Below are 25030 nucleotides of genomic sequence, written 5' to 3' on the forward strand. Positions count from 1 at the left end.
CACAGCTATCTTCATTTTCCAAGCAACAACAGAAAACAAATTATAAAAAAAGGGCAAATGAATACCTAGGAAACTAAAGTTTTGGTATTTTACATTGTCGCAAAAGCATCAAATAGCAGGTTTGCTGAGTCTTCAAGTTGCTTTTGTTTCACAGCAGCTACTAACCTGAAAAAACAGACTTTTATGAAATAACAGCTAACATACAGTACAACTTCTATACTGTAATATATAGTTTATAAAAATAATGTTAATACTATTTTCTGTTTCATATCAGTGAAAGCTCAACTTTCTGACACGTCCCACAAGTGAGTTTGTGCATTACAGGTGCATTTCTTCTTTATGTGATCAGGTGGGAATGACATTTTTCTTGTTTGGTTGATCTACATTAAGATACGATTTATATATGTCCAAATTTGCATTTAAATTTGATCAACTGATGGTAGGAGATCATAAATTTAAACCTACTTTTCAAAAATGTCTACATTGTAAATGTTTCAACTTTATAAATTGAATAACAATAGATGTGAAATGTTCACATGGCACAAAAGTGATATAAATACATATGTAAATTGTAGTTGTTTACAAAGAAAATGTCTTTTTTTGCATGCTGCACATCAAATTTTTATTTTTATTTATGCACCCAGATGCGTTTTGCCTTTTTTACAAGGCATCTTCCTGAAATAGTACATGATTTGTCCATTTTTACACATAGGTTATGGTTTCATATCTAGGTTATAGATTTAAAAACAGTTCCTTAACGTTTTTTTATGAAATGGAAAGGTAATTACGGGTAAGGAATTAGAAGTTACCTGTAAGTACCTTTCCATTTCATAAAAAAACATTACAGAACTGTTTTTAAATCTATAGCCTAGATGTGAAGCCATAACCTATGCGCAAAAATGGACAAATCTTGTAATATTTCAGGACACCCACTGAAGATGCCTTGTAAAAAAAGGCAAAACATGTCTGGATGCATAAATAAAAATAAAAATTTCGATGTGCAGCATGCAAAAATGGCTACTACAAGAAACATGTTAAATACAGATGTACTTTTTAATAGCCTTCAGAGGACACACAACAATACAACACTGAACAAACAGTGATGTGAAACAAAAACAGCTACACAAGAGTACAGGATTGTAGATTGTATTTTATTGGTCCTGTTGTCTACATAGCAGCTTATGCATAAGACATTGGACAAGTCAAGTTATAAATATACAGGCTGAAAGTCATTTCAAGGCATACATATTTAAGCTTACAATAATACACTTTACACGTAAGTATTTATATAACACATTTCATAAATTTAAATATTCTTCAATGGAGTAAAAGCAGTGATGCTGTAAATATGACTTTAGAGATTTTCCAAATGTATTGACCTCAGTGACAGCTTTTATGTTTTCAGGGAGTTTGTTATAAAGCTTAACTCCCATGTGAAAAGTATCTTTTTGGCACAGTGCTGTGCTGATTTGAGCCATATGTAAGTTTCTGTTTTGTCTGGTAAAGTGCTCATGTATATCACAGTTTTTTGCAGTCTCTGGTCCTTGCCTATTACATTTAATTTAAAGAACAAAAGGGTTTCCATAATGTATACACATGGTAATGGAGGAATACCAGATTTCTTAAACAGGGGTTTACAAGAGTCTCTAGGCTTGCACCCAAACAAGATTCTAATGGCCCTTTTTTGTAGTTTAAAAGTGCTATTAGCTGTTTTAGAGTTTCCCCAGAAGGTGACCCCATATCTAAGACGAGAATGAAAGTACACATGATATGCATTCAATATTGTTTTCTCACTACAGCATGATTTTAATGAACAAAGAAGGTAACATGTTTTGCTCAGTTCTGCATTGAGATATTCAATATGCTTATTCCATCTGATGTTACTCTGCAGCCAAAGTCCTAAGAATTTGGTTTCAGTACTGTTACCAACTGGTTCATCATTGATAGAGACTGGTGGGATAAACATGTCCTTGTTAGGAACATTGTGGAATTTTAGAGCAACGGTTTTCTTACTGTTTATTACAAGCTGATTACTCTGTGCCCAGCTGCTAAGTTGTTTCGTGACCACGTTTACTGTCTGCTGTAACTGTTCATCGTCGTCTCCTTTTAGTAGAATCAAGGTGTCATCTGCAAATATGATTGTTTTGTGTGCATCAACATTTAAGCTTAGATCATTTATGTACAGAAGAAATAGAAGGGGTCCCAATACTGATCATTGGGGTACACCACATTTTATTTGTTTATAGTCAGATAAGTGATTATATACAGTTTTTAGTTCAATATTTGTGTGCTTGACGCACACTGCCTGCATACAATTAGTCAGGAAGGAACTGATCCACTTGTTGGACAGACCTCGAATACCATATCTTTCTAGCTTTGATTGCAGAATTTTATGGTCCACCATGTCAAAAGCTTTTGACAAGCCAATAAAGACTCCTATTGTTTCCTGTTTTTTTGTCCATCAGGTTTAGGACAGAATTGATGCACTCATAGACAGCAGTTGTCATTGACCTCTTATTTCTGAATCCATGTTGTTCATTACATAGGATGCTGTTTTATTTATAAATTTCATAAGTTTCTCATACGTAACTTTTTCCAGTACTTTAGAGATGCAGGAGGAAATTGTGATGGGTCTGTAGTTATTTACATTGTCTTTATCCCCTTTTTTATATTCAGGAATAACTTTTGATGTTTTCAACACATCAGGGAAAGTGCCTGCCTGAAGTGAGCAGTCGCATAAGTGTGTGATTACTTCAATTAGGTTTGATGCGCTCTTCTTTAACATTGTTGCAGGTATACCATCAATACCTGCCGATTTGGAATTTTTTAGTCCTTTTATTGCTTTAGCTACTTCATCTTGCGAAACAGAACTGATGTACATTGATCCTCTACATGCACTTATTTTATATTCATTTGCCTGTGTGCTCTTAAAGTATAATTGAAGTTTCACTACTTGAGTGGGACTCTGTGACATGAGATGATAGGACCATGAAACTTTGTGGGAGCATTTGAACAAACAGGCAGAAAAGAAGTAACAAATAAACCATTGGAATAAAGAGATTTTAAATCCCACATGAAACAGTAACCTTTGTTAACTGTCCCACGTTCATGTACCATGTTACAAATGCTGCTCAGTGTGACAACCATCTGTATCCATGACAGCCTGGAGTTGCACTAGAGATACTGTTTCACAACTGTTTGCAGCACTTTACGGATTGTGCGCAGTGGAATATTCAGCTATCATGACACAGCTCGTGCACTGCTTCATGATGGTACTTTGCGTTTAGCATTTTCAGCCATGACAACAGTAACTTGCTCAACAATTTGTGGTGCAATTGGCCGATGACCCCTCTCAGAAGCAATTCCCAAGGTTGTCAGTTGATTCCTTTAATGCATCAATACTCATGAAGAGCATCAGTACTATTGCTGCTGTTTTGGAAAAAAAAAGTTTTACAAGTAAAGCCCTATTCACCTTGTCTAGACCCACATTCACTGTCTGCAACTGTAATGCAAACTGATGCTTGCGTTTCTATCCTACATCAATGTACCAGTGCCAGTGCTTAATGGCAAGTCATGACACTAACACTACTAACAACGCAAATCTTGCAGCCCACAGTATCATCATTATTCTTATAAAGTTGGGCACTGGTACAGTAAACAGTTTTTCGTCAATACTGGCTCTAGTAGTGAAAGGTTAATTATAACCAACTTGTGCTATATGGTGTAGAGAATGTGAAATGTTTACTTTAAGAACAGTATTTTAAGAACTTTAAGTACGTGCTTTAAGAACAGTACGTAGTAAGGACAAGTGTTTGTGCACAAACTGAGAAGAAGTAATAGCAAGTGATCAGCTAATGAATCTGGAAAGCTTTGGAGCATAGATGGATTACACGATCACATATAACAGGTGTTTTGACAAATTTCAGAAAATATTAGCAAGAAAGCAGCTGTTTTCCAACTGTAATTCAGAATTCAAGTAATTCCTAATATGCCACTGAAAGACACTCACAGAAATATGGAGATGTAGTGCTGAAAATCACATTTTCTAAGGTGGACTATGAAAAACAAAAGGAGTTTAATCAGAGAAAGAGATAGTTACAAGAGGATAGCCCGCCCGGTTGGCCGTGCGGTCTAATGCATGGCTTTCCGGGCGGGAAGGAGCGCCTGGTCCCTGGCACGAGTCCGCCCGGCGGACTTGTGTCGAGGTCCGGTGAACTGGCCAGTCTGTGGATGGTTTTTAGGCGGTTTTCCATCTGCCTCTGCAAATGCGGGCTGGTTCCCCTTATTCTGCCTCCGTTACACTACATCAGCGATTTCTGCGCAAACGAGTTCTCCACGTACGCATACCCAACCATTACTCTACCACGCAAACATAGGGATTACACTCGTCTGGTGTGAGACGTTCCCTGGGGGGGGGGGGGGGGGGGGGGGGCTGCGGCTGGGACGGAGCCTCTCCATCATTTCTAGGTCCCCGGTTAACATACAATACAGTACAAGTTTCAGATGTTCCAAAGTGAAGTAACCATGACTACACAAAAAGAATGATATGGTCAGTGCTCGTAAGTCTACTGAAGGGTAAGTGGAGCAGAGGTATATTGAGAAGAAAACATCACCAAACTGATGTCATATTTCAAGAAGGAAAAAGCAGACTTCCAAAATATCAGCCCCAGCAATTGCTCCTGCATGAAAATTTGTGCTGTAACTATGATATTACACAGTAATGATCTTCTGAACACACAGCTTTGAAGTATGTCTGCACACAGGTTGTCACTTGCTTCCACCTCACTGCAGCTAATTAATGCCCGAGTGTGAAGTACTGTATGGTGGAGTGAGTAATAGTTCTGTGAAATACTGTTTGGACATTGATAACATGCTTTGTTCATTGTGAATAGTTTTACGTTGCAGTTCACAAATGCAATGTAAATGAATGAAGCGAATGAGTGTGTCATTAAAGTAGCATCATAGCGCTATTTAATTACCAACAGTGCTGTTTTGAGATTTTAATGCTCACACTGTTACCGTGCAGTACATTTGCAGGAGATACACAATTCTTCAATGACATTGGCATGATCCAATGACACATTGAAAATCTTTAGCTTCACTTTATTTCATAATAATACTACAGTTGACTTGGTTTATTCATTTTGACTGTGAGGTGTATATATCACTGCAGAACAAAGAGAATATTGTTAAAATAATATTGAATGTATATGTGCATGAGGTGGTTATATTATGTGCTCTCATATCACTTACTATTTTCTGTGTAGAATACTATGTTCTCAAGCAAGATTCCCAAACACAGTGGACAGACGTTTCCATCTCTCCCATACTCTTCCTTGCCGTCAACATGCCACAAGCAAGAGGGCTCTGACTGTCACTCCGTTGTAAAGTACTTCCCACTTGGGCATTTGGCTGCTGCAATGGGGCAGAGTGATTGACAAACAATGTGTGGAGGTTAAAGGCTGCACTTTCAGAAGGCCATAACTGCATACTATCAGAATTATGGCCAAATTTTCACATTGGATCTATTGCTGGGACTGATGTCTTGCAAAAGTGCTTTTTCTCCTTACAATACAAGGTCAAGTTGGTGACATTCACTTTTGAGCCTATTAATCTGCTTAGGATTAGAAAAAACTCTATGCCAAGGAACCTTATCAACTACAGACTGACTCCACAAATAAATACCAAATTGATAAGGAAACCAAGCAACTAGATTTTTTTGAAAGTCTCTCCCACTGTTGTAGTATCACTCTAGTTTCCAGTTCTGACACTTTTCTGCTAATAGAACATTTTCTTCAGCGTATATCATTCAGCATTTTCAGTCCAACAACACTATCGACAAGTAGCAGCCACAGCTCCACTGCTGAACAAAATAAGCTCTGGCAGTGGTAGTTGTGAAAATGAAGACAACGTTGTAACATAAGCAATGCCAATGATATACATCTCATAACTGCTATTTTGTTATTACATTATTGGGCAGTAGCCAGAGTGCAAATGATACTTTCACAAAGGTGTGTGTTTACAGTCACAGGCTAAGGAGAAGGGTTCTCGCTTGCTGTTGTCCAAGACGGGATGTGACAGGTGGAGAGTTGATGATCCTCTCAGAGCCACCACTTCTTTGAATACCATATATTATAATACAGTATTTAGTATTGTTGTGATCTTCAGTATGATGACTGATGCAGTTTTCCACAATAGTCTAATCCTTGCAAGTCTCCTCATCTCTGCATAACTACTTCAACCTACATCCATTTGAATCTGCTAGGGCAAAGGTTGGAGGAAAGTAACTGCTTACTACCTCCAATAGGACCACACCTAGTAAAGCATTGTGGTGTTCAAACCGAACTTCAAGTTGAGAACTGCTTTACTTTTTTTACTACTCCCTCTACAAAGTTCCCTCAAAAATTCCCATTAACAAATTGATGATTTATTGATGACTCAGGGTAAAGCCTATCAACTCAATTTGATTCAGTAACCCTCCACCCCCCTCCTTTTCTTAGTTACCTGATCTACCCAACTATGCTTCAGCATTCTTCTGTAGCACCACATCTCGGAAACATTCTCTTCTTGTCTCAACTGTTTTCGTTCATGCTTCACTTCCATACAAGGCTACACTCTAGGCAACTACCTTCAGAAAAGAGTTCCTAACACTTGATTTATATTTATTGTTGACAAGTTTCTCATTTTCAGAAGCACTTTGTGGCTACTGCTAGTCTGCATTTTATAGCCTCTCTCCTTCTTCCACCTTCAATTATTTTGCCACTTTAGTAACAAACCTCATCTACAGCTTTCAGTGTCTCATTCCCCAACCTAATTCCCGGAGCATTACCGGATATAATTCAACTACAGATCTGTAAAAAATACAGCATCTCATACCACACACAGAAGTGACAGAAGTTATCACACATAAAATAAAGGAAAGGCAACAACTCAGACCGATGCACAGAGCACAGAAACACATAACAGAAAACAGCATTCACAGTAGCTTTTGAGCACTAGCTCTGTTTCTAGCAGTATTACACACATCCACACATACAACAACATAGACACCCAAACGTACACTCCCATGATAACAGCAAGACTAATGTCGTGGCCACAGGAGTGTGTGTTTGGATGTTCGCGTTGATGTATGTAATACTGCTAGAAAACGAGCTAGTGCTCCAAAGCTAGTGTGAATGCTGTTTTCTGTTATGTTTTTCTGTACTCCACTCATCAATCCACTATAGATGAGGATTACCTTTCCCTTTTTTTACGTACTGCTCCATCAAGGTATTTCCAATATTGTTATAGAATTTGTCATATGATCAAACCAGGTAGAAGAATTTGTTAAAAGACATTTTGCTGTACACCATGAGGAATATGTGGTAAGAAAGAGATACTAGATAATACACACAAGCGTGCAGAAACAAGAGGTAGGATATCACTGCAGCATTACAGGATATTATTTACCATTATTCAAAGAATAAGTTGCCTTCCTCAGTTACTAAAGAAAATATTGATTCTCAGTGGGGAACATTTGCTTCAACTTTCAAATATGGGAAAGGTGTACTCTTATAAAACCGCAACGTTGCAAAACTGTGACACAGTTAAATACACGAAAGTTGAAACTATTTTCGAGACTTAAAGTAGTACCAGACTCAAGTAAGAATTGGACAACCCCGAAATACAGCAACAATGGAAAACAACAAATCATCACTAATGTATATCTTGTATGCCCATATCAAATGGCAAGAGTGCTAAGAATAAAATCTTTATGATGTTAAAATCAATGTGGATCTTTATGGTATACAGGTTGTTGTGTGGACATGTTATAGCAGTCAAATATTAAATGGCCAATCTTCTTCATTGTATTAGGCACTATTGTCACTGTCTGACAATTCAATATTTTTACACTTAGCTCATGGTTTACAGCAAGATGTCTTTTAACAAATACTTACAAGCCGCAGAACACCCAGCATGTAAGGTAGAAGGAATTTTTTAACCAGTAAGAAATTTATATATGAAAATATAGAGATAAATATGAAAAACAGGTAAGACCAAAACAGTGACCAATAGCATGTGGTAGAAGATGAGCTTGGGGAAGATCATTTGGGTCCTGGAGTAATGTTGAAATAGGCGAGGCAATACTGATCCTACGACTTATCTTAGAAGATAGGTTAAAGAAAGACAAACCTATGTTTATAGATTTTGTAGACTCAGAGAAAGCTTTTGACAATGTTGAGTGGAATACACTCTCTGAAATTCTGAAGTTAGCAGGGGTAAAACACAGGGTGCAAAAGGTTACATGCAATTTTCACAGAAACCAAGCAGCAGTTCTAAGAGTCAACGGGCATGAAATGGAAGCAGTGGTTGAGAAGGGAGTGAGACAGGGCTGTAGCCCATCTACAATGTTGTTCAATCTGTACATTGAGGAAGCAGTAAAGGATCCCAAAGAAAAGTGTGGAGAAGAAATTAAAGAACAGGGAGAAGGAAAAAAAACTGAGATTTGCCAAAGACACTGACTGTAATACTGTCTGGGACAGTAAAGAACATGGAAGTGCAGCTGAATAGACTGGACAGCGCCTTGAAAGAAGGATATAAGATGACTGTCAACAACAGCAAAAGAAGGACAATGAAGAGTAGCAAAATTAAATCAGGTGATGGGGGAATTGGATTGGGAAATGACACACTGAAAGTAATACATGAGTTTTGTTATTTGGGCAGTAAAATAAGTGACGATGCCCAAAATATGGAGGACATGAAATGTATACTGGCACTAGCTAGCAAAGCATTTCTGAAGAAGAGAAATTTGTTAATGCTGAATACAAATTTAAACATCAGGAAGTCTTTTCTGAAGGCACTTGTCTGGAGTGTAGCTTTGTACTAAGGTGAAACATGGACAATATGCAAATCAGACAATAAAAGAAGGGAAGCTACAGAATAATGCTGAATATTAGATGGGTAGATCATGATACTAAAGGGGAGGTACTGAATAGAATTGGGGAAAAAAGAAATTTGTGGCATAACTTGACTAAAAGGGATTGGTTGATAGGACACATTCTGAAATATCAAGGCATCACCAATTTAGTACTGGGGTGAAGTGTGTTGGTAATGGGGAGGGGTAAAAATTGCAGAGGGTTACCAAGAGACAAGTAGACTAAGCAGATTCAAATGGATGCGGGTTTCAGTATGTATTCAGAGTTGAAGAGGTGTGCACAGGATAGAGCAGTGTGGAGAGCTGCATGAAACCAATCTTTGGACTGAAAATGATGACAATGACAACAACAACAACAACAACAACTGCAGCAGCAGCAGCAGCATATGAAGAATGGTCTTACCTAAAGATGGCAAAGTGGGCAGACAAACGACAAAAATCACAAGATTTCCACATACAGAGAACAAAGAAAATAATTTATACGAAACACCTCTACGATGAAATGTGACCTTAGAAAAAATTAGGCCTGTATGGAATTCAAAAGACTTCATTTGATAACAGATGGAACAGCATAGAAAAAAAAAAAATTGAAAGAGAAAAGAAATAATCAGAAATACAATGAAATGAAGAAACTATCGTATAACACAGCAACAAACAGATTAAAGGATAGTTGTCAAGATTATCATGTTTATCATTAGATGAAAACAATAACTTGTTTATATATAGGGTAACATGGAAAAACTGGAATGGAAGTTTGCAACTTGATGTTCTTTTAAAACAGCTGGATGTTTATTATCTGTAGTAATAATAGAGCATTAATGATGACCCAGTTGCATGCCCAAAAACTGATAAAACTCTTCTTTCATCAGGTAAATTTACATAAAACCATCAATACTTATAGTATATCATAATAAATACCTAACAAATGCATATACTAACAAAATAAACATTAATTCCAAATCATTAGCACAATTTCTATGTATTACTTCTTTGAACCTTATTATCTTTTTAATAAATGCTGACCTTTTTTCTTCATCTGTTAGGAATTTAAAATATGCTATGTCAGTTGCTGTTCCCAGCAACACATCATCTGGAACACTTCTTGAAAATTCAGATAAATATTTCCAAATTCTTCTAAGAACACATTTCTTAACGTTATTTATCTGTTTACACTTGTTCTGTAAACTGTTAGCAATGTGTTTCACACTTCGTGCTTTCCAAGCAACTCTGTAATCTCCGCAATTTTTCTCTGATTCAAAAGGATGCTTTTCCTCAGTAAACATTCTGTCATTCACTTAATGATTAAAAATATTTTGATATTATTGAGAAATTTCAAATGATCATGTGCCATGCAACATTAAAGATAATAAATTCTTAAACTTTTTGGTGACAAATAGCTGGCTATCTATGCAGAATTTTAATTGCATCTGGTGTGGTACACATTATCATGAATTATGAGTCACTGAGCCTATCGGTGTAAATTTAAAGTAATTATTATATAAAAATTTTTTATGCTTATCTTGTGACACAAGGGACACCCAATATGCAACTTCATTCACTGATCACAACATATAATACTCAGTGTCACATCCTCACATTCTTACGTGTGGCATTAATTTCCTGCTTGTCTACTTCTTATCTGCAACCTTTGTACATCCTTATCACTACAGGACAATAGTAAATATCCCCCAACAAGGGTAAACAGTGAAGCTTACAAAGACACATTTCCCGAGTATTCAGTAACAGAGAGAGAGCACTATCAACAAAATTTGTATGACTTTAATATAAACACAAAGCTAACATGGAAAGATATCTAGAAGCACATGGTGGTAACTGCTACTACAGAGAACCAACAGCTGTGATGGAGCAATTGGCAATGTAAGTGGCCATTGCGACATCTATTATTAGACTGATGGCAGGAACAGCCACTTAAAGAGGTGCAGCAGGCAACACACATCCTGCTCAACTGTATACCTCCAGTCTCCACGCAACTTTTAAGGGAGAAATTATATTATGGGATTGTATCACATATTACATGTAAAGCATACAAGTTATGATTTAAATACTTTGGAGAATAAAGTAATTCAGTTTATACACAAGAAAGTGTAGAGATAATGTTACTAATGTGTCAATTATGGAATACAGTTTACACATAACATGTTAAATTTTCTCTCTCTTAAATTATGTTAATAAAAAATATACACAGTGTAGTGGTACAATCAGCATCAGCAAATGACGGATTTTAAGTGTTAGTGCAAAGATTTAAGGAGAAATCGGTGTGGTGTCTATCTGAAATGTTTGCAAAGCTTAAAATTAAATAATGTAAGTAGAATTTCTACAGTGCTTTTGTTTTGATAGAAAGATACCATGAATTTCCATCTATTATTTTGAGTTATGTTCTGTGAGCATTTATGCAGACTTTAAACAATGTTTGCATCATAGCAACTTAGTACGGTAAATGATAATTTTCGAACTGATATAATATGTGCCCTATGAAAGAAGTGCCTGGTCATGCTAAATCTGAACAAAGAATAGTGATTTATCCATCTCATAACACACACTTATAAATCATCAGATAACAGTGCAAAACATGTCAAAAATAAGTAATGCAATAAACTTTTATACAATTTCAATTTATGAGATGGAAGTGTATTCTGAGTTAGTATTTGTTCCTGAGAATAAAATTATATTTCATAACAGTGTTAATGATCAATGACATCCTGCTTCAATTATCAGATCATCCTTCACGAACACTTCCACTGCATAGAAACATTTCTGTATCAGAGGATCATGTAGCTTCTTTTTTATGTTCTGAATGTTTTTATCTTTTAGTCTACTGAAGATTTACATTCTCCTACACTAGGGAGTCTGACCATATAAATTTAACTATCGGACAGGAAGTGTAAGATTATCTTTATTCCTTGCACTACCTGATTGATCTAAATGATATATCATGAATAATTCTGGTTTCCCATTTAAAAATAATAATCTCGCATAGATATATAGGGATGGGACTATTAAATGTTCCTGGGTTTTAAATAACAAATGAGATAACTCTGATCAGGCACAGATTCTATGACCTTTAATAATAAAAACAATGATAGGCTTTTCACATGAAAAATAATGCACAAAAAAGGAAATGATTGTTTTGACTATACTCTTGCAACAGAAGTTTTAAAGCTAACATTTGTAAATTTTGTGTAAATGCTTATGTCTTTTGATTAAGAGAATTTAGTTTCGTTGGTGGTTTAACTGTATGGCGGTAGAACTGTTTTTAAGCACTGACTTGCTTGCTACCACCACCATCGACACAGTGATCAAATGATAAACAAATAAATACATTTACAGCAAATCTCATTAATCTTGTCGTCAAAGCCTGCTAAATTTTTATATTTAATTAAATATGCAACTTAAAAATTATCTCGATTAAGAGCTAGCTGACAATCTTTCAAACAGGCTGAATGTTGAATTTTTATGGAATAACATAGCTTGGATATAATCACATCATGTCTGTCATCCTCAAAACATTATGGGTACTTGACAATTTATTAATATGTAACCTAAACTGTAACGATGTACCCCACTTCCACAGAGCAAGCCTGTCATTTTTTCACAACAGTATCACATTTGTCAAAACACTCCTCTATCTGTTTGCAAGTGTATGTTACACTCCTCAACAAATAGAGGATGTTTTGTGCAGTGAATATGCATGAACTGCTAACTGCAGAAAAGGAACACGTCCACTTCCACAAATTTTAGAGGAGAAACAAAAGACTGCTTTATACAAAATCTTGGAAGCAAAATTATTCTATATTTTTTCTAAAAATATGCAGTTGCTCTGTGCTTCACATAATGTGATTTTTATTCACCTTTTAAAATTTGTTTTTGCAACTGGACATGTTCCCTTTTTACAGTAAACAACGTGGAATATAAATGAAAAGCCTTACATTTTTAGGGTACAAATTTAATTTATGTATTTTACTCAAATTAAATTTTATACATTATTACATCAAAATAAGTTCATGAACTTATACATTTTTTTCAGTTTCATCTCTCCTTGTTGTCAGATATGTCAAAATTTCATTCCAAAATTGCATCTTTCTTTATTACTAAATGAACACACCGCCATTTGACTGTATTGTTGTTTATTTAATTATGACCTCAGTTTCGGCTTTTTATGCCATTTTCAAGTGATTGCGTTTATGACATTAACATATATTGCAGGACATAAACTCAATCCTTGAAAATGACACAAAAGGCCAAAACCTAGGTCTTAGTTAAATAAACAACAATACAGTCAAATGGCAGTTAGTTCATTTAAAAATTATTGTATGACTGTTGCTCAGCAACATCAAAAACTGTTTGCATATTTTTTCTGGGACCTAAATTAAACTTTTTAAAATATCATCCACTTTATGGTATTTATAGGTAGTTCAGCTTTGTAGGCAGTTTCCTTGAGAAGTTCAAGACTCATCGGAGTATTCCTTAAATAAAAGCTATCATCTTGCATGCCACTGATGGTTTATCTTACACTGAGTTACCTGTGGGTTATCTTTGCTGAAACTAAATGATACTTTGATGGGGCTAAAGAAATATTTTGCTGCTTTGGAACACCTTTTCCACTAAGGCAAGCATTTTTTCCCAGAATTTCGGCCACTAAATACAGTAATCTGTAAAGAACTAAATTTGTCTTCCTTCTGTGATGTCTATCACCTCACTAACAATATAATATCATTCCCGATTTCTCAGTTTTCCCTTTCTGCAGCAAGCAGTGAATTATACCTGTTGCTAGAGACACTTCAATGACTGTGGCCAAGTTCTGTATATGCAGTAAACTATGTGCCTACCCAACTGGACTTCTTTGATGCAATAAAAAAAAAGGAATTTTGAAAATTTTGGACATCTTTCCTTTCTGTAGCTAATGAAGAAGATAAGAACTGCTTGGCTTTTGGACACAGTCCTCCACTAACAAAGATAATAAACCAAAAAAAACTCAAGCTACACATTTCTCTAAAAAATATGAACACTGATTGAGGAAGGATGGTGAAGGAAACTGAGTGTGCCCTTAGAAAACAACCATCCCATCACTCACCTTGAGTGAGTTATAGGGAGATCAAGGAAAATGAATCTGGCTGGCATCACAACATGTAACTAATTACCTACCTATCTATTTTGGCGTGGGCAGTTATTTTTTTAGTGCAAATATTCCCTTATAGTCTGAACATTTTTCTTGCCTGAATTACACAATTCTATGAAACTTCCTGGCAGATTAAGACTGTGTGCCAGACTGAGACTTGAACTTGGGACCATCGCCTACCTCGGGCAAGAGCTCTACCCACTGTAGAGTGAAAATTTCGTTCTGGATACATGATTCTAGCTCCGAAGTGTGACATATGTCTGTCCTGTTTACTGAAAATACAGCCTTTCCTGCCAATTTTTCAATCCTTCCTTCCCTTTTTTTTTTTACCTGCTCACATTATGGCTTTCATACCAAGTCACAGATCAGGCCAAAGTTTTCCACATACAAAGATTTTTCAGTACCATTTAATTAATTAATGACAGTTACTAATGTGATGCATACTCTTTGGAGTGCACAAATGGTGTGCTATAAATGTTCCTTTCATGAGTTGTTCTTACAAGGGGAGGCCACAATGTTGGGATCACAGATTTACTTCAAACTTTGTACGCCTTTAGTAGTCCATTAAAGCAACAAAACGTGCAAGTACCAAGGTGCACTACTGTGGCAATTCTGAGAAATTTGCAAGAGAAGTTTTATGTGTCTATAATGTGTCCTCTGTATCTGTGCACAGGTGTCCGGCAACAAAGTTCATGTTTGTCACGTGGTTAGTGTTTGAGCTAACTTGTTAGTTTATTTTTTTTCCATCACTGGTCATATTATTTAAATTATATGACATTTGAGAAGTAATATAATGAAAAAAAGACCCTTGTGTATTTGCATGAAGTTTTAATTGATGTTTTCCATGTGTGTGTGACAAATAACATCCTATAAGTTGGGATGTCGACAGCACATTTGACGAGCAACTGCCCATCACCCTTGCGGTTGGGCACATTGATACTTATTATATAAATGATTGTGAATAACATTATTTGCATTATTATTTATCTAGCTTTGACTTGGAATTTCCAAGCCTGTCCATTGTTCTTGAAAATTTAATTACATTTAGTAAATACTCAAATAACATATGAAATTCATTAGAACTCCATGAAAATACATGTGGTTTCTTTTCATTATATTACCTCTCAAATGTGATGTAAATTAAATGATGTAACCAGTGACGAAAAAAATAAGTGTTGGTGGGATTCAAACTGTCACCTTGTCCATGAACTTCTTGCAACACATTAATGTTAACCGTTTAACCACCACCACTTCTTACATCTGGAATCTTCGCACAAGCACATCAGTTACATAATACACCCATAAAACTACTCTTGTGATTTTCTCAGAATTGCCATAGTAGTGTATCTTACTACTTGCACATTATGTTGTTGTAATAGCCCACTAAGGTGTACAAAGTTTGAAGTAAATCTGTGATCCCAACATTGTGACCTGCCCTTGTTAGTTTCTTTCTGTTCAATGAAGTCGAGACAGCACAAATGTGAATGCTGTAATAGTGAAAATATGATTTAAAACAGTTTAAGGCACATTTAAGACAGAAACAAATCTAATAATACCAGCATTAGTGAAATATTTAATGATATGTGGAATAACACTGGTAGCTAATAAGTAACACTAATATTCACAACAATAATACAGAACCTTAAGTAAAAACTAATGTAAACATGAGGAAAGGTACAAAATTAAGATGGTCAAGGTATTAGCAAGTTCTAATGTTTCAGTTACTGGCTTTGGTTTATGAGAGAGATCTGGTGGAAAATGCAGATAGTCACTTGTAATTGGATAAAGGTTGCATTTAAAATAAAGATGAAATATTATTATTGTTTAGGACATGAATCATTAGCTGCCTTTTGAAGAAGAAGATATGAGTGAGTTCTCTGGTATTGTAATGAAGATCCTGCTGTGAACGGTGACTTACAAAAAGGCAACTGTATGATGTAGAGTGGCAGAAGGGATATTGCTCTGATGCAGATAAGTGCTTTTGCTGTGCTGTTTTGATAAGCACATTTAGGTGAGGCAGAAAAGACTGTACAAATATCAAACAGTAAATTAGACAGAGAATGTGGAAATCTCTGCACTTTGCAGCACATGATCTAAATAATGACGTGTAAGAAAATGGAATATAATTCAAAATCATAAATGCTATAAATATACCACACAAAGGAATTTCCACCAGCTGCAAGCAATGCGAAAAAGTCCTTGCAGAACAATATTGCTGTAATCAATGACTGGAAGTACAAATTTCTTTTTTTTGGTCCAAAGAGAAGGGCTTTTCAAATTCTCATGTGTGTGGATAGACGATGTCTTCCTACATGTTGTAGCTGTTTCTATCAAAGTTTAGATTTTAATCTAACAGACCCTTTACTGGAAAAAGAGCAAGAGATTGAAGTGAAATACAATCGCCTTCAATTCAACACAGAGCAGGCGTAGAGTGGCAGACAGGAACACTGAAAGTAGAGTGCTGGATATCAGTTGGCTATTGAACAAAGTCCTCCTTCAGATGTAGAAACATACATTCATATACAGAGAACTCACACACACATGACCAGTGTCACAATCCACCCCTTAAAACTGATCCAAACCTTACAACCCCACCTCACACCAGTAGAGCTTTAATGCCAACACAATGCTGTAGCGAGAAGGAGTGTGTGTGTGTGTGTGTGTGTGTGTGTGTGTGTGTGTGTGTGTGTGTGTGTGGGTGTGAGCATGAGCAGGTACACAAGCATGTTGGCACTGTTACCTCTGAAGGAGAATTTGCCTAGAAGTTCAGCAATGTTCTCAATTCTGTTTGTGCGCCTACTGATGGATCAGGACTGCCTGTAAGCTAGAGAACAGACTGAAATAATTGTGTGGGCAGCAAACGTAGAGACATGTACAAAAAGTGACAGGGTAGCTAGTCTTTAAAATCAGAGTTGCTGTGGTTGGCAAAGGAGAGATGACATTTTAAAAAGACTAGTCAGAAATGTCTCCCAGCATTCACAATCAAAGGATACACAGTAAAATAGAACAAGATGAAAACCAATATCACTTTAATGCTGTCACGTTATGCTTGTACTGATTCAGATCTTTGATGCTACCACAAGTCTTTGAATGGTTTACTTTCCCCAAATAGTACTATTTCTTTTTTTCTAGTTTAAGTAATGCCATATTGTGAAACTTTATGTGTGTCTACGAACATGCTGGCACCTGGTCAGCAGATTGTCTCATCTTTACTTAGCTATACTCTTCTATTTGTTCATTACAAACAAATATAATTTACGCATGTGTACATTCTCAGAAATTTGTGATGTATACTTCAACGTCTGAAACAATTAGAACTCTGTTAAAAGTTAATAATGTCGTGGGAAAGAATAAAGACAGACCAGGAACATGTTTCACTTATTCATTGATGTTGATAAGATAACTGTAGTGAGTATTGTAGACATGATGACACTTATCAAATTTTCATAAGATGCTATGATTACTACATGATGCATCTGAATGAATGACAGTGAAGCTGCTAGCTATCAGGTTCAATTTGCCCAAGTGTTGGCCACAGAAATCAGTGGACAAGGGTTCATTCATTCTGCACAGCAGAGTAGGATACATACAATGGTGACACTACTGAGAGCAGACAAAATTACAGGATGAGCAAAGTATTTGAGTATACTGTTCATTGTGCACTTTTGTTAAAGTTGCTCAACAGGATACTTGTGTTAGTGACTTTTTTAACCTGATGACATCATCAGTTACAACCGTCATTACCGCAGCATTGAATAATGGGATAAAGATTTATAGTTACCTTAACTGTTACATTAAGTTTATGGTCATGGAAGGATCTGGCATCTTATAGGAGAACATTTGCTCAACAAATGCATCACAGGAATTTGAGAGGCTTACTATGGCTATACTAAGCTACATTCCTGGAAACTTTAATGCTAAAAAAGGCACAAAAAATCTGTGAAACATGCAAATACAATTACTGACCACTTGCATCCCCTACTTTCTGCTATTTTCCTCAACAATTATGGTATTCCCAGCAGACCAACTTTCCACATAAAATGCCTACCATCATACTGAAATCATTTGAGAAGCATATCGAAGAATTCTGGCTGATGTCCTCTCCCAGACATTAGCCTTATCAAACTAACCTCAGATGTAATTGAATGCAATTCCAGAACTTATATACAATCTACTGATATCCTTGTGGTGTTACACAGAAGTCTTGTGCAATTTACTTCTGGCTGCAAACCATAACAACATACAGCATTTTTGTGCTGTGTATGCACCAACATACTTTTAGGGGAGTGTTCTTAAAGTTCTGGCTGATTAGCATAAATTCTTTTATTCACAATGACTTGAGAATTGTATGGCTGTAAAGAAATGTAACGTTGATAACAATACCGCAACCCACCATCACCACTCTGAAGGATTAATTTATGTATGTGTAAGCAGTTACAGGCCTAAGTCCATTTAAGATGAAAGTATACATTTTTGGGCCAATTATATATATTACTCACAAAAAGACAATGTTCTTTTTCCAACAAGAACAGTTGTAACATGCACTTTTGATAATAATATCATGAAAATGGTTATGTATTAAATAGAAGCTTCATTGTGATGATAAAATATTGTAATATAAACTAGAAACCAATGAGAACAAGCTAACAAAACTAACATTCATACATTTCTGGAAAGCGGAATCAACCACAGAATGGATTACAGAACTAAGAAAAGAACTAGAAAGAAACACCACCAAAGAGTCTAAAATAACGGAACAAAACATTTTTAAGAATAAAATACTACATTGAAAGCTCCCTAGGTAGAAAAAATAAGAATAAGAAACATGGACAGAACAAAGGAAAAAACCTGATGTATAAAGAGAAAAACAAACAACAGTCATCCTGTGATTAGAGCTAGTTTGTTAGTTTCATGTTCCATGTACCATTTGTACGATTGTTTTCAGATTTACCTTTGTTGTCTGTCAGACATATATTACAGGGTAGGTGATCAAAAATTTTGTTGTAGCATTGTGCAGCCCTATTTGTGCATAGAATAATCTTAATCTACATCCATATTCTGCAAACCACTGTTTTGTTTTAGGGCACAAAAATGTAAGCCGTGCATGCCCATGTCAGAACCATAAACATGAAGACAAAAAAAGGAATTAAAAGCAACTACAAGTGAAGCCCAATCGACAGAAGGCAAGATAGTTAAAAACAGGTGCTTGGAGAAAGGTCCATAGAATACTGCAGTAGCCACCGGAAAGATCGCGGGAGGCGCACATCAGCACGGCGCGTCACGGACGGTAGTTGCCACAAGTAGAGTCCCGTCCACCAGAGGGCACGCGAGAATTCGGACGCGACCTCTGCTGGCGTAACAGCAGCAACAACAACAACAACAACAACAACAACAACAACAACAACTCAGGCAGCACGAGCCGTGCCCAGTCAGTTAACATCGGGCATGCATAGGACACAGTCCCGGTCTACGCTAAGTGAAGTGCGACGTAAACGTGAACAGTGTTACTACACAACTGGTGACGAGTAGGGTCGTTCTTTCGCGTGTTGCGTCGTTGTTCAGGTTTCACAGCTTCTCCACGGCATGGAGGATTTAGTGAGGGTTTTGGTTGAGCAGCAGACGGAGCTCATGGCCACCATGAAACAAGTGCTTCCGGTGTTGCTCTCCACGCAGTCTGCTCCAGTGCCGTTCCCTCCTCCCTTTCCCCCGTATGACGAGACGGCGGAGGATTGGGATGCACATGAACATCGCCTTCGGCAGCATTTCCAGGCGTTTCATGTTGCCGATGCGGAGGTATGTCGTGCTCTCTTCTTGTCTTGGATATCTCCCTCGCTGTATCACGTTTTGCGGCAGCTAGTGCCGTTGCAGGAACCCTCGTCCTTGTCTTTTGACGCATTGTGTTCATTGCTGTCTTCATAGTATCACTGCCGCACGCATGTTGTGGCGGCTAGGGTCGAGTTCTATCAATGCAAGAAACAGCCCCATCAGTCTTACCGGGCGTGGGCCGCTACCCTGCACGGTCTTAGTCGCAAGTGTCATTTTGTCACAGAGCAGTCGCAAGTGTCATTTTGTCACAGAGCAGTCGCAAGAGTCGTATGCCCACGTTTTGGTATGCGACATCATTGTTCGTTCGGCCCCTGATAGGGAGGTCCGGCAACGGGCCCTGCAGTTAGAAGACCCTTCCCTTGAGGAAGTCCTATCCATTGCTCAATCGTATGAAGTCTCTCACGCCGCAGGTCAACAGCTGGAAGCGTGGTGCGACGTCGCGGCGGTTCAGGGCGGCGCGGCCGCGTCCACTGTGTCCAGGGTGGACGATATGCGAGTGGTACAATCCGGCCGTTACCGCCGCTCCCGCACGGCGCGTAAACAGAATTCCGGCCGCCGGCCCCCGTTGCCGTCCTGTGCGTCGTGCTATATACATCATGATTGGTCAGAGTGCCCCCAGCGTTGGGCCGTTTGTCGCAAATGCAATAAAAAAGATCACATTGCTAAAGTTTGCCACTCAGCCTCAAAAGAATCGAAGGAAGCAGGTACAGAGGACATGGACGTTGACATTCAGGAAGTTTCATCGGGCCAGGCTCCCAACGTATCGGCACACAAACTCTTTATCGAGGTGTTTGGTTCTGTCGCACCGGTTACAACTGCAAGTTGATACGGGCGCGGCAGTTTCGTTGTTGAATGCACAAACTTATTCCGAGCTTGGATCGCCCCTGTTGGTGCCAGTTTACCGGCGTCTACGCGGTTATGGTAAACAGTTCATTCCCCTACTGGGTCAATTCACTACCGACGTGACTTACAAATCAGTCACTCAGCCTATTACTTTTATTGTTGTCAGTGATGCAAGCTCCGATAACCTTTTTGGCCTGGATGCCTTTCAAGCTTTCAGTTTTTCTATCGCTGACGCCATACAGTTGGACTCTGAAGACATTCCCTATCAATCTTTGGAATCTTTGATCTCAGACTTTCACGATATCTTTGAGGAGGGCCTGGAGCGTGTTTCAGATTTTGAAGCTCACTTAACGTTGAAGGCATCGGCTCGCCCACGCGAGGCAGATCCCCTTGGCTCTCCGCCCTCAGGTAAAGGAAGAGCTAGACTGGCTGACAGCCCTAGGGGTCGTTCTTCCCATTTCTTCTAGTGAGTGGGCTTCGCCCCTCGTTATTGTAAGGAAGCCCTCGGGAAAATTACGTCTTTGTGGCGATTTCAAGGCCACCATTAATTCCCAATTGGTGGTGGACACCTATCCTTTGCCTCGTGCTGATGAATTGTTCTCCGCTGTGGCGGGAGGCCAATATTTTTCGAAAATCGATCTTTCAGAGGCTTATCATCAGATACCACTTGATGAGGACTCCAAACGGCTGGTGGTCGTCAACACCCCGTTTGGCATTTACCAATACCAGCGGTTGGCCTTCGGAATATCCAGTGCCCCAGCGATATTCCAGCGTTATCTTGAGCATATCACGTCGACAATCCCTCATTGTATTAATTACCTGGATGACATAATTGTCACAGGCCGCAGCACGAAGGAACACTTACATAACCTTCACACCCTCTTTCTCAAATTCAGGTCTGTGGGCTTGCGTTGCAACCTGCATAAGTCAAACTTCTTCCAACCGTCCATTGAGTATGTGGGCTACACCATCTCTCGGCACGGCGTCCAGCCACTGGGAAGTTTGCTCCAAGGTAACGTCAACCTTCCTCGGCCCGCTTCGCTGAAAGAGTTACAAGCTTTTTTAGGCAAGATAGCCTATTACCACTGGTTCATTTCCAGGGGTTCCACCGTAGCCCGCCCCCTGTACTGCCTTCTGCGCAAGGGTGTTCCTTTTGATTGGTCGCCTGCATGCGAGCGAGTGTTCACCTCGTTGAAGGGCCTTCTCACGTCAGCGCCTTGTTTGGCTACTTTTGACCCCCCTAAGCTGTTGGTCCTGGCTACCGATGCTTCGCAGTATGGGGTGGGGGCGGTCCTGGCCCATCGCAACGCAGATGGTTCTGAGCAACCACTGGCGTTTGCATTTAAAACTCTTAGTCCCGCACAGGCCCATTACTCCCAGGTGGAAAAAGAGGCTTTGGCCATTGTCTATGCTGTTACCAAGTTTCACCCTTTCTTGTATGGCACGAAGTTTCAGTTAATCACTGACCATAAGCCGTTAATATCGTTATTTGGCCCTGACTCTCAGATTCCGGATAGGGCAGCCCACAGACTACAGCGCTGGGCCTTGTTCCTCTCCAAGTACCATTATGACATTCATTTTCGCCCTACCGGACAGCATGCCAACGCCTACTCTCTTTCCCGTCTTCCGGTGGGCCCGGATCCTACGTTCAATCGAGAGGAGATTATGTGTTTTCATTTGGATGTGGCGTCCCGCCAAGCGGCTGACGGCTTCCCGATCACTAGTTCTCAAGTCGCCAGGGAAACGGCAGCTGATCCGGTTCTCCAGCAGGTAGTTCGCCTCATTCAGCAGGGGTGGTCATCCCGCCCTCCAGGCCAGGCCTCGGACCCTCTTCATAATTATTTTATTCTACGAGACCGCCTCTCAGTCTTGGACAGAGTTCTCCTTCTGGCTACCGATGATACAGCTCCTCGCGTGGTTGTTCCTGCAAGTTTACGAAGGGAGGTCCTCACGTTATTACATGCGGGGCACTGGGGTGTTTCCCGTACTAAAACCTTGGCTTGCAGACATGTGTACTGGCCCGGTATTGACAGAGAAATTGAGCACTTGGTGGCCGCCTGTTCCCAGTGTGCAAGCCAACAGGCATCTCCCATGGCAGCATTCTCTTCATGACCGCCGGCAACCCATGCATGGGAACGTGTTCATATCGATTTTGCGGGCCCATTTCTCAATGGCTTTTGGCTCATTGTCATTGATGCTTATTCCCGATTCCCATGTGTGGTTCGCTCCTCCTCAACCACTTCAGAAGTTGCAATCCAGGCACTAATAAAAATCTTTTCTGTGGAAGGTCTGCCAATCACCCTGGTCTCGGACAATGGACCGCAGTTTATTTCGTAGACCTTCCAGGATTTTTGTAGGCGCTTCAGTATTCGGCACGTTTGCTCTCCCCCCTTCCATCCACAATCGAACGGGGAAGCCGAGCGCATGGTGCGCACATTTAAGACGCAGATAAAAAAGTATGTGCACGACTTTCCTGTGGAGGAGGCATTGACGTTTTTCCTGACGGCATACCGGACCACACCAATGGGAGACCGCAGCCCCGCAGAGCTCCTCCATGGATGCCAACCTAGGACTCTGCTGCACCTCCTCCGGCCTGGTCCTCGCCAGTCTTCGCAAAACGGAGTACCTGGCTTTCCACTGGGTATGTCGGTCTGGGCACATGGGTTTGGTCGCAATCCACATTGGATACCAGCGGTGGTCCTGCACCGAAATGGCCGCCGGCTCTATACCCTGCAGGCAGGGGACCGGGTGGTACGCCGACACCAAAATCAGCTATGTCCACGTTTGGGCACCCACCCTCCGACCTCTTGGACACCGGCTTCCCCATTGCCAGCACCCATGTTGGTTTCCCAGGGGACGTTACCGCCTCTCCCCGGTGTGACTCTGCCGCCCTGCGATGGTTCTCAGACTTGGCAGCCTCCAGTAGCTCCAGCACCGGTATCGCCCTCGTGCGCGATGCCCCAGCGAGAGCCGGTCCCCCTCGCAGGCCCGGTTTCTCAGGAGGCTGGTTCACCTGTGGTCGTCCCTTCCCCATCGTCCCCGCCACTGGGTCTTGCTCCTCCCGAGGTGGAACAGGATCCGGAGTTCGACAGCTTGTCGCCCGTTCTGTCCCAGGCTCCGGTGGTGGGATGACAGGAGCCTCTTCGTGTGGGTCACTTCCAACCGTATTCGAAGGTTCCGGCTCGAGGGTTGGCAGATCCCCTCGACTCCGGCCTTCCAATGGATGTGGAGGTCATCGCTCCTGCCCGACGCACCACCTTCCAACGCAGTGGATCACAGAGGCGTCACCCCCCAAAGGAGGAGGAGTGCAGTAGCCACCGGAAAGATCGCGGGAGGCGCACATCGGCGCGGCGCGTCACGGACGGTAGTTGCCGCAAGTAGAGTCCCGTCCACCAGAGGGCACGCGAGAATTCGGACATGACCTCTGCCGGCGTAACAACAACAACAACAACAACAACTCAGGCAGCACGGGCCGTGCCCAGTCAGTTAACATCGGGCATGCATAGGACACAGTCCCAGTCTACGCTAAGTGAAGTGCGACGTAAACGTGAACAGTGTTACTACAAATACGTCATAGAGAAGCAGAGGTTCTGAACTAAAGATTAAATGTCCTTCGCCATAATGCTATGATGGATAAAAAGTAAAACGCAGTCGACAGCCTACGCATCATTCGCTAAAATAGCTGATAACTCAGACAGTACGCAACAATTGGAATGTGAGTGGTTAAAAAAATGGCATTCCACCAGGAAATGGCAAACTGTCAAAGGTTAAGGGTAATTAACACAAAGTGGTGGGGGAACACCACTTAACAAATGGCAATGGTTAGAAAGACAGTGCCTAATACGTAACCTAGCTAAACAAACCCCTGTGAAGTGCATAGCAAGGGGTATGTCCTTCTGTACCAGTTATTAGGGTTCTTCACATTCCAATAATGATGGCATGCAGTGAGAATGATTGTTTAATTGTCTCTGTGAATGCTGTAATTAATCTAATCTTGTCCTCATAATCTCCATGTGAGTGTTACATAGGGGTTTGTAGTATATTCCTAGGCACATCATTTAAATCCAGTTTTGAAACTTTGTAAGTAGGCTCTCATCTACATCTACTTGGATACTCTGCAAATCACATTCAAGTGCCTGGCAGAGGGTTCATCGAACCACCTTCACAATTCTCCATTATTCCAATCTTGTATGGCGTGTGGAAAGAACAAACACCTATATCTCTCCGTACGAGCTCTGATTTCCCTTATTTTATCATGGTGATCATTTCTCCCTATGTAGGTCGGTGTCAACAAAATATTTTCGCATTTG

The 25030-nt window shown here is 39.7% G+C and overlaps 2 protein-coding genes across 3 annotated transcripts in view; both read right to left on the reverse strand.

Annotated features, from left to right (window-relative positions):
- Positions 1 to 25030, reverse strand: part of LOC124595794 (phospholipid scramblase 1) — a 160287-nt gene that overhangs the window by 95516 nt on the left and 39741 nt on the right. The gene's annotated exons all lie outside the window — the stretch shown is intronic.
- On the reverse strand, positions 65 to 10350 carry LOC124595795. The gene is made up of 2 exons (XM_047134684.1): positions 9938 to 10350; positions 65 to 165 (listed from the first exon to the last, which is right to left on the reverse strand). The coding sequence occupies exons 1-2, from the start codon at positions 10195 to 10197 to the stop codon at positions 90 to 92; spliced, it is 336 nt and encodes a 111-aa protein (XP_046990640.1). The 5' UTR covers positions 10198 to 10350; the 3' UTR covers positions 65 to 89.

The sequence above is a fragment of the Schistocerca americana genome, chromosome 2 (genome assembly GCF_021461395.2).
Source record: "Schistocerca americana isolate TAMUIC-IGC-003095 chromosome 2, iqSchAmer2.1, whole genome shotgun sequence".
Classification (NCBI taxonomy): domain Eukaryota; kingdom Metazoa; phylum Arthropoda; class Insecta; order Orthoptera; family Acrididae; genus Schistocerca; species Schistocerca americana.